This window comes from Phallusia mammillata, chromosome 2 (assembly GCF_965637545.1).
Source record: "Phallusia mammillata chromosome 2, kaPhaMamm4.hap1.1, whole genome shotgun sequence".
Lineage (NCBI taxonomy): Eukaryota > Metazoa > Chordata > Ascidiacea > Phlebobranchia > Ascidiidae > Phallusia > Phallusia mammillata.
In genome coordinates this window covers 5,639,804-5,651,313 of record NC_137253.1, presented here as the reverse complement: position 1 = coordinate 5,651,313, position 11,510 = coordinate 5,639,804, and the positions used below count along the sequence as shown (strand labels likewise).

At 36.3% G+C, this 11,510-nt stretch overlaps 1 protein-coding gene across 1 annotated transcript; it reads right to left on the bottom strand.

The window, feature by feature from the left end:
- LOC145212841 (uncharacterized) lies at positions 1-10,614 on the bottom strand (the record flags this gene model as incomplete). The annotated part of the gene is made up of 5 exons (XM_080081102.1): positions 1-108; positions 177-358; positions 8,217-8,485; positions 9,569-9,648; positions 10,570-10,614. Coding segments are annotated over 4 exons (423 nt in total), but the record flags the coding sequence as incomplete, so codon positions are not given.
- Positions 10,615-11,510: the final 896 nt, after the last annotated feature.

Sequence of the window (11,510 nt, the reverse complement as noted above, 5' to 3'; positions counted from 1 at the left end):
GCTGTTGTTTCTTATCCCTTGAAGCAAACAAACCAATGTTCTCATTTTTCTGTGAATCATCACTTCGAAAAGTGGGTTTTTTATTGATCAATGAATTGAGTTGAAAAGCTGAAATGAAAATTTAAATGGTAACAAATTTGTGACTGTCTGAGATTAATGCAATAGATGAAACTTACCATTTTGGGAATAATTAGAAGAAAATGGTTGTGTTTGCATATTTTCCTTATCGCATACTTATTGAGACTTCATTGCAGACAGAGAAGTTTAACCAAACATAAAAAAGCATCAATACTCAATCCATCTAAGGCAATATTTTATCCAATTGATTCTCAGCCATTCTGAAAATGTGTGCTATAATCTAAACATAAAATAACCATAGTTATACATAATAATATGTTTGTTTTTTAGATCAAACTATTTTACATTTATTAAGTGAGTTATACATTTACATAGTGTCCACTTCCTCTGTAATGACATGCCTAGAACCTTGATTCTATTTGAATAAGGTTGCCTAGGTAGCATTATTTAAATACAAAAAAGTGATCTGCTGAAATATTGTGTGAAAACTTTGGAATATGTCTCAATTAAAGAAAAAGAAGGAAGAACAATCTTTGGTTCTTGAGAAGATAGAATCCCTGAGGGATGAGGTTCGGGAGAGTAAAACCTCCACTGACTCAACCCTAAAAGAACTGATCAACGAGCTAAGGGAGATCCGCAAGAGCCAAAAATTCTTGCAAGATCAATATGAAAATGTTAAAACTCAGCTGGTAAAAAACGAAGCTGAAATGAAAATCTTAAAAACTGAAAATAAGGAACTAAAAAAAGCTGTTAAAGATCTACAGGCGCAAGCCACCTCCAATGCCGAGAACCTAAATGATCTCGAGCAATATGGTCGGAGACCGTGCTTGGAGTTTAAGGGACTGCCATATTTGGAAAATGAGTGCACAGATGATTTAGTCATCTCTGCAGTAAAGAGGTTAGGAATCACCATCTCCAAACCTGACATAAGCATCTCGCACCGACTAAGGAGATCTACTAAAGATCATCCCCGTCCAGCAATCATAGCTAAGTTTATGAGCCGGAAAGTGAGGGATGCAATATACTCTAACCAGTACAAATTAAAACATTCCAACAAAGGTGTAGCCCCGGTCAATCAAATCTTTATTAATGAGAGCCTGACAAAGAAGAACAGGGAGAGATTTAATAACTGTCTCCGGTTCAAGAGGGAGCAACACTTCAACCACATTTGGACAAGAAACGGAGTGACATTCTTGAAGAAGGATGACGACAGTAACATCATAGCCATCCGGAGTGACAAAGACTTGGTAAGGCATAAGATTTATTTACAATAGTTGCAGTTTAATCTACAAAATTCCTTAATCCTTTTCTCACATGAAATGTAACAAATGCGCAAGTGATCTCAACAGCAACAACCCATACTTTTGTACCCGATGCCTATTGTCCAATTTACCCTTCAGCAATATCAGTAACTTAGAGCTAGTACATGTAATTTCACCCAATAAAACTACACATCCACCCTGTTTACTAGCAAACATTAGTCACAGCCATTCAGACTACTATGATTGTGCATCCTTGAACTGTACTCTGAAGCAACATAGCAACAAAGATATGTATATATTGCACACAAATATTCGAAGCCTAAGAAAAAATAAACCTGCCTTAGAACTATTCCTGTCTGATATGGTCAGATCCCCTGACATTGTTATGATAACTGAGACTAGAATAACCCTTAATGGCATAAGCACTGATGCTGATATTATGGGATATAACTTTCATCACACTGATACTCCCCATAGTGCCGGAGGAGTTGGAGTATATATAAAATCACATGTTGCATATAGTATAAGACCAGACTTGGAAATTACTGTCCCAGATACTGAAAGTCTTTGGGTCCAACTTAAATTGAAAAACAAAAATGTTATTTTGGGAGTAATATACAGACATCCAAAGCATTCATTTGAAGTGTTCCAGGATGCACTATCATCTACATTGCATAAACTAAATGATGCCAACCAAACTGTTTATTTATGTGGTGATTTCAACATAGACCTCATGCAGCACAAGGAAGCAAAAGGCATTCAAAACTTTTTAGATTCTATGGAAATTTATGGTCTATCATCATTAATATGTCAACCCACACGTATAACAAACCATAGCCAAACACTCCTTGACCATTTTTATACCAACAATCAAAATATTACCTGCAAATCAGGAATACTGACTGTAGACATTTCAGACCATCTTCCTGTCTTTGTGTTATTGCATTCAACTTGTGGTGATAGAACAGAAAAACTCTTAAGCAGAAATGAGACCTCATTTTGCAGTGAAGATTTTATTTCAGACATTAAAGATGCTGTTAGCAACATACCACTACCAAGTGAAACCATATTGCATAAATTCACTTCATTTAATCATTTATTCCACGAAATACTGGAACGACATGCACCATTAACCACAATGACTAGAAGAAGAAGGAAATTGGCCAAAAAACCTTGGATAAGCAAGGGAATTTATAAGTCAATCAAAATAAAAAATAAAATGTACCATGCATTATGTAAGTCAGGCTTCTCAAGTACAAGTAAATACAACCAATATAAACAGTACCGTAACAAGCTTAATCACATTTTACGAGATGCTAAGCACAGGTATATTGAAAAAGAACTAACAGATCATAGAAATGATATTGGTGAAATGTGGAAAATCATCAATAGATTGTTGTCCCGAAAACAAACTTTACACAAAGCTCCAACTGAACTAAAACTAGATGGTACTGCACATTGCACTACTGACCCAATCACTGTGGCCAGCAAATTTAACCAGTTCTTTGCCAACATAGGAGCAAATATGGCATCATCCATTCCACAGCCAGTAATGCCACCACCCGATATTTCCCTCACAACAAAGCCATCATCCTTCTTCTTCTATGACACTACCCCAGATGAGGTGGAAATGTATATATCCACTCTTGACAGTTGCAAGTCTGTGCCCAGTCATGAAATTCCTATCAAATACATCAAAATGGTCAAAAGCATTATTTCACCTTTGCTTTCAGAGACTTTTAACTGGTGTATACAGCATGGGGAATACCCCACTGAACTTAAAATTGCGGAAGTAATACCAATTCATAAAACAGGTTCACAAGTTGAATGCACTAACTACAGACCAATTTCATTACTGTCCCCTTTCGCTAAGATTTTTGAAAAAATTATATATCAACGTCTGTACAACTACGTTGAAAAAAATGGAATGTTAACAACTCACCAGTATGGTTTTCGATGCAATCGGTCCACATCCCTGGCAATTTATGACATACATGAAAGAGTGTTAGCCGCCCTTGACCAGAAGAAATATACATGTGCTATTTTCCTAGACTTATCAAAAGCGTTTGACACAGTCGATCACAGGGTTTTGTTGTGGAGGTTGGAGCATCAGTACGGAATACGGGGAAGCCCCTTAGAAATGTTCCGTAGCTATTTAAGTCACCGCAAACAATGCACACGCATAGAAAACGTAACATCAAAACTGCTAAACGTTACCTGTGGCTGCCCTCAAGGTTCGTCACTGGCTCCTTTATTCTTTTCGCTTTACATAAACGATTTACCAACGGCATCTAAATTCACAACGAAACTCTTTGCGGATGACACGTGTTTAAGCATGTCATCAGAGTCTCTGACTGATCTACAGGCCAACGTAAACAAGGAACTCGTTTATGTCGACAACTGGATGCGCCACAACAAACTATCTCTTAATACGAGTAAAACAACGTATTTACTGTTTTGTCCTTCCAAGCGCTTAAACACGCAGCAGTTTTCGATTTCCATAGGATCTCAGCAAATACAGCGATCAACAGAAACAAAATACCTGGGAGTTTATATCGACGATCAGTTAAAATGGGAGAAACACATAGCTCATGTGGAACGAAAACTAGCACAAGCCTGCGGTATCATGTACAAGCTGCGTGACTACTTTGGACAACAGTTTCTCCGTATTATTTATTACTCTTTTGCGTACCCCTATCTGCAATATGCGATCGCGGCGTGGGGTAGCGGATACGCTGCATCAATTAAAACCCTTAACATCAAACATAACAAAATTTTGCGAGCTATTACTCGCAGCCCTTACCGATGTCGCGCTACTCCACTATATCATGATTTGCGTCTTCTAAAATTTAAAGACATTTACAAACTTGAAGTAGCCAAACTGCTGCATTCGTTTCATACTGGTGCACTACCTTCCACATACAACTCCCTTTTCACACCTATTACGTCAGTACACCATTACAACACCCGAAGGGCTGAAAACCAGAACTACTTTCATCCACGCGTAAACACCGCGTTCGGCACAAGATCAATTTGTCATCGAGGTCCAAAAGTATGGGAAGACTTACCACGCGATATTAAGTCTCTGTCACGCTTGTCCTCTTTTAAGAAACAGCTTCGCTTGTATTTATTAAGGCAATATCACCCCTCAACAATTATTTCACTTTCCTGTCCTCGCCTATACCAGAATTCATATAATACAGCTTGTTCTCCTACGTCATAACTACCACAGTTTTCACTTTTTTTCTTTCGTGTTTTTTTTGTGTGTGTTTCAGTTTTATCTTAGTGTGATTTTACTTTTTGACTTTTTATTCCATACTATTACATCATTAAACTGGATAACTTGGTCACATAAAAAGAACAAAATACTGCCGTAGGATTCGGTTTTTTCAGATCAGCCATCCGGGTCGAAGACAGTGCAGCACCTTCCCCAGCGAACAACATCAGAGATCTCGAGATCGATCTTACAAAAGCAGAGGAGGAGATGCTCGACGACAACAGTTTCATCGTCGCAACGAACTGTCCTCGGGACACCCGGGTCTGCCTACGGGATCACAGGAAACGTTCCGAGGAACCGAGCTGGTGTTTCCGTTTAGGCGGGTTTCATTTGGCCAGCAGAACCTGCGGGTTCAAACACCGTCTTATGCAACCGGACGTACCCCGCCAGGTTCGTGCGGTCGGTTGCGATCCTACGGCAGGACATACCCAAAACGGAATTCAACCACAATTCAAATAACAGGACACTTGACTCGATAACCTACGGTTTTTTCGGTGTCCTTGCTGTTTACGTATCCGTTCAACAATGGAACTGTAATGATGAAGTGACTATGCAAATAAAAATTTGACTTGACTTGACTTGACTTGTTAAATATAACATAGACTAACACTATGATTTTTCATTTATTTGCATTCAGAATTGATATATCTGCATAGTGTGCTGTTTCTTGTTTAATAACTAGAAGGGTGGCTTAGCACATTTTGTCATTGCCTATACACTATAACCTATTTTAAAACATTCACATATTTCCTCTGCTTATTTTATATTGGGCCCCACATTATCCAGCGTCTTTTATAACCTTAGAAAGTGGGATCACATCTACATAACTATCTTTACCATATGTGTAAGTTTCATCCGAATCCATTAAACATTTGATGGCAAAACGAGTCGGACAAACTTTGCAGGGCAAAAAAACATTTTAGGGGGCTAGCGGGGTAAGTACTGGGGCTATCAACACAAACAAAGTGGGATGCACATCTACATAACTATATCTACCATCTGTGCAAATTTCACCCAAATCCATCATACATTTGATGGAAAAACGAGTCGGACAAACTTTGGGTGAAAAAAACATTTTAGGGGGCTAGCGGGGTAAATAGTGGGGTTATCAACAGAAACAAAGTAGGATGTCAAATTAAAATTTATTTCCAAAATTTAGGATCACAATAATTCCACTTGTTTATTTAATTTAGTTTCATAATAGCCCACCCGAAATTCCACCTCTAGTAGTTGATGCTTGAGGCATTGTTGTTGTACCGTAATTTTCCATGCATAATGCACCCCATGCATAATACGCACCCTAAAAATGGCATGTCGATGCTGGAAAAAAGCCTGTACCCATGTATAATGCGCACCTAAACTTTGACTCTTACTTAAGTCAGTAAACGTAAAATTATTTCAGAAAAAAGAGCATCTTTGGGAACAACCGGATTTTATTCTGCCGGTCAGTATCACTGCACATGCATTAGCAAACTCGATAGCGAAGAAAGGTTTCGGATTTGTGTGTGGTACATTATGACAGCAAACGAGTAGGTGATTGAGCAAGCGTCTGATACGAGAGCATTGTGTTTGTGTGGGGCGTGTTTGAAGTGAACTGCAGCCATCTTGATGAAACTGCTAATTAAACTGTGAAACTGCTAATTAAACTTGAATTAAACTGTGAAACTGCTAATTAAACTTGAAACTAATAGGTAGAGAACTGAACTCTTGCTCTTCATACAGCGAACATGTCTTGCGCATCCGTCCTGTGCATCAGATCTCAAGTTCCTTCGCAGAGTTCAAATATCTAGTGCCATATAGTTGTCGAGTTTTAAACTAGTACTGTAATGGTGCCCTCAACATGATATCCGGTTTGCGATGGAGATTGAAAAACAAACAATATTTGACAACAACACACCATCAAGGATTGCACCATCACATCTAACGATGTGTCGTCAATTATGAATTTTTCTGACTAACTGTGTTGGGCAGGATGGCTGAATGTGATGCACGATTGACAGCAAACAAGAAGAAAGGTGTGATTTCCACTTTTATTTTGAGGGAGATTTTCTTCAAAAATTGTTGTACCCATGCATAATGCGCACCCCAGATTGTAGGACAATACAGTATTTTACGGACCATAAGGCGCAATTCAAATCCTTTTTTTTCCTCAAAAATTGATTGTGCGCCTTATAAGCCTAATGTATGAATCAAGTAGTGCTTAATTGCCTAGGCTACACTCAAAACCAGTACCGATACTATTATTATATAAACAAACCACCGTCTTACACAATAAACTGCGGTAAAGGCAACTAGCAACTGTGATATTCAGAACTTTAATGAGCTTTATACGGTAACCCATACTCCTTAAAATACGTTGCGTTCTATAGTCCGGTGCGCCTTATGTATGAACAAAATACTAATCAAAGCAATTTATTGACAGTGTGCCTTATAATCGGGTGCGCTTTATGGTCCGTAAAATACGGTAAATTAATTAAATTTTGCGCATTATACACGGAAAATTACGGTAACTGCAAAACAAGTAACCGAATATTACTATTTGTTTTACACAAGAACTTAAGGTAGTAGGTTTATTAAAACGAGCTAAAAACCAAAATTTATACTTAAAAAACACCAATTATGAAGATGCAAACAACAAGACCATTTTTTATTCACAAAAAAAGCTGGACAGAAAACATCTGATAAATGAAGTTTGAAAGTATGTAGCAATTTGTATTTGGTTTAAATTAATGTCCAGTGAAGCAAAAAGTGGTCAATGATACCTAAGTCAACAATAGAAGTTCAGTCACTAGTACTAACAACAGTATCAGTAAAACGCGTGGTTGCTCATGTACGTACTTACGAACATTACTCTTTTTGTTTTTAAGCAAGAAGATTTAACTGTTTACAAGCACCAGTGGTGGCTTTCGTTGTGATGTGGCTTGTAACAAAACTTGTACTGGTGATGACAGGAGTATTTGCACTTGTGGTACCAGTTTATGCTGTGTCGTGCTTTCAAAATTTAGGGTTGCAACTATACACAATCACACTTTTTTGGCCATTGAACATCAAATTGGCAATCTTATCATCAACATACTTGTTATCTTGCTGAACCACACAAAGCAATGTTGAAATGCAACACACAGACAAATTGGCAAAAATGTACTATAAATTATCGATCTATAATTAACACTGCAGCGCAGCAGCCAAAACAAAATTTGAACTATACAACATTTTATTACCGAGAAAATTACCAGCTTTTATTTACAAATACTGATGTATAAAAACTTGTACCTGAACTGCAAACTCATTGGATTAATATTGTTGGGCACCAAAATTACACAACACTGACCGCATTCGACCTGTAAGGTCCCATGAGTGCAGGTGGTGACAAGATATGACCATATGGGCTAGCATAGCCATCCAAAGACACAACAGTTGGCAGGCTTAATGCCATGCCTCACCTATTCTGTTCGATTACACCACAGAGGAAACTGGCTCACAATGGTTGAGCAACTGCTTGAGAACCAAAGTGATGTCAGATTGGTGTCATGGTTTCAGTGTAAAGCATCAAGGCAATGTTTGGCTTATAGAATTCATTAAACATAACAACAACTTACTTTGATGACAGATAGATGTGCCAATATTCCACATTGCATTGTTTTGACAAGTTCCCACTCCACTTCCAGAATAGCCCATCGCACATGAGAATATTCCTTTGCAACCCAGTCCACAAGGTGAAGTTGTTATGTTTGATGTAACAATTTTGAGGATAATATCCATATTTTGGATTAAGACACAAACAACACACAACAAGCTTTGAAATCTGTTTGTAACTGCTGGAAAAGTGAGAAAGGCTTTTGTAACAGTAGGGGATACAACTTCTGCCCTAAAAAATTAAAACAAAATAGTTTTTTACGTATGTTAAGTGTGTAATTGGTCAAGGTAAGTTCTGTTCGAAACTCCTAATTCAAAAATTTAAGATTCTACAAAAACAATAACATTTGTTACTTTAAAAAAATTATTACAGGTGGCCATTATTTTTCAGACAAGTCAAGCATATGGGACGCAAACCAAAACCTCAAAGACAGTGTCATTAATGCAGGACTTAGGTGACAAGTTAATTGTAACAGAGTAACTGTACTTGAGGCTACAAAAAGTAAGAATGCCCCACTGTGCTGTAAATTGGTAGCATAGACTTGTTGCAACAATATTATAACTGGAGAAACATAAACCAACATATGTTGTGTTTGACAAGCAAATTTAACTTCATCAAATTTTTCATTAGTTGCCAAGTAACCATCAGACAGAAAATGAGGTGATTTAATACAAACCGAATGCAACACAATTTTACACTGCTAGACAAGAGTCCTTTTATCTATTTTACTCCCAATTTTCGGTGTTATGTAAAAGGCCTTTCACTGTTGAAACTTTGCCATAAAATGCTTGGCAAGCAACAAACTAACAACAAAAGAGTGGTTAAAAAACAGAATACAAATAATTTTAAAATTTATTGTCATTACAAGATGGGCTTAACTTTGTTTCACAATATGTATGTGCATTTAGAAATCAAGTAAAGGGTCATTTTTACCAGTTTAGTGACACATAGTATACCTTACACAAATGCATGCATAAAGAGTGTCCTTAAATATTGCAAAAAAATGACAGTAACCTGAGATGATTTTGTTTAAAAGTGCCCTCATGATTACAATAAAGTTAAATAAGTTTGACTTCCTTGGCTGAACTGTGTAGACACACCACAAAAATGAAATAAGAATATTAATGGGATGAACACAATATGTGATCCTTTTATAGAAGAATCCATAAACAGAATTTTTGGCTGCTTTTGGTCACAGAACTTTAATAATAGAAGTGCACCTGGAAAAAATCTAGATACTCAGTCACATAAATAGAGTGTGCATAAAAACCTTGTTTTGTGTCAAAAATACTTGTTTAACTTTAGTGTACCCACCTGACAGCTACTTGAGATGAGTTGTATACTGTATCATAGACCGTCTGATTGGTACTAAATGTGTGTCGTATAACATTTGTCTGAAAAAAGTTGTTTTATTACATTGTAATAATGTGCTAGGCCTATATACCCATCAAGGGAAACATTCATTTCAACTAAAACTAGAAGGGTGGCTTAGCACATTTAGACATTGCACAAACACTATTACCTTATTTGAAACGTTAATATATCACCTATACTTATTTTATGTTAAGTCCCACATCAGCTACTGTTTTCTGATCTTATTTTCTGCAGACAGAAACCCACACATGCAAAGTTGCAAATCATGCATTTTAAGGGATAGTCACAAGAAAGTTTAAAACTCAAACACTTTAGAGTTCTATTTGGGTAAATATCGGCCTATATGGTTAGTCACAACAATCAGCTCCTGTAAATGGTAAATTCTACAAGCTATACAAATCTCTTTCAAATCTAACACTATTTTTAAAAAACTTACTTATTTAAGAGGGCTAGTGGGGTAACTGGTGGGATTCTACACCCAAACCAGTAAAATATAAAAACAAACTTTGGGAAGAAAAAATAAGAAAAAAGCACAGAGTAAAGTCAATATGTGTCCCCTGCAGGGAGGAGGACTCATAACAAATGACGCAGGTGATAAGTTGACTAAAACGTTATGTTGTGATGTACCATGTAAGTCCTGAAACTATAAAGCCTAAAAATATATGCATTAACAAAAACTTATTATTGGTAGTGATTTTTGATGCGTACAATGTTTAGCAATGTCAAGCAACCAAAGCAAATACTGGGACAATAAAGTGAAATAAAAGGTATGGCGAAATTACATGGTTTATTCTACCAATCTAAATTTATAAAACATTTGATAGCAAAATGTGTTAGACAAAATTTGGGAAGATAAAAAAAACTAGAAAAATAAAAAATCAATAATTATAGTACAATTGGCATACATTTTTGTCATCAAAATACATCTATGTCCCACTCACCTGACGTCTGACTCTTTGCAGTCTTAAATGCAATAAGAAAACAAAATATTACAATTAACTGAGAAGCCATTTTATTTTAAATAGGTCCGATGTTTGTCAGTAATTTTTTTTACAAAATAGCTGCAGCACAGAAACAGAAATTAGTGATGCACCCCAGTTTTGGTGGGCCAAAACATTTCAGCCAACTATGCTGTGTTGATGATGTTTCAGTTTTAGCCTGAAAGCTTTTGAAAATTTGTGTGTACGAAATTAATGCACAAGCTTTTAGGTCATCAATTTAAAACATCATAAATAAACTAATGATGTATGTAGAAAGGATGAGCCAAGTTGTCTTAACAAATTAGGATGTTTTGTTCAGCTTACGTATCGTAAAAGACAGTATAATAAACAAAGTTCCACTGTATCAAATAAAAGTCTGCAATAATTGCCTGGTAATGAAAAAAAGGCACATGAGTGACTTTTCTAAACTTTGTCAATATATGTACTGATAGCACAGGAGGGTTGCTACCTATCTCAGTTTAAACTTATAGAAAAAAGCTTTACAAAAAAATCTTGTGTAGTAAAAAGAACATATATGAAATTATAAAAACAAGAACCAAGCATTTTGAAACAAGACACACAAGGATTGTTATCAACTTGGGTTAGCTTTTGATTTTTATTTAATGAAAGAATAGATACAAATTAGAAACTAAAATGAATTGAAATGACACAGTGCTGTGATACTAGAGCCCTAGATCAGCAAGAAATGACATTCACAATATCTCTCAAACTATGTTCTGTGCTTTTAAAACATTACAACACTTACCATTGGAGAGAAAAATCGATATCCTATGTAGTGGCAACAAGAAAATTTTTTGAAATATTCATCAAAAAATATGCTATATTTACTCAAACATGCACAATGTGTTTGAGCCCTAAAATTCAATGCACCTTTGTTAAAT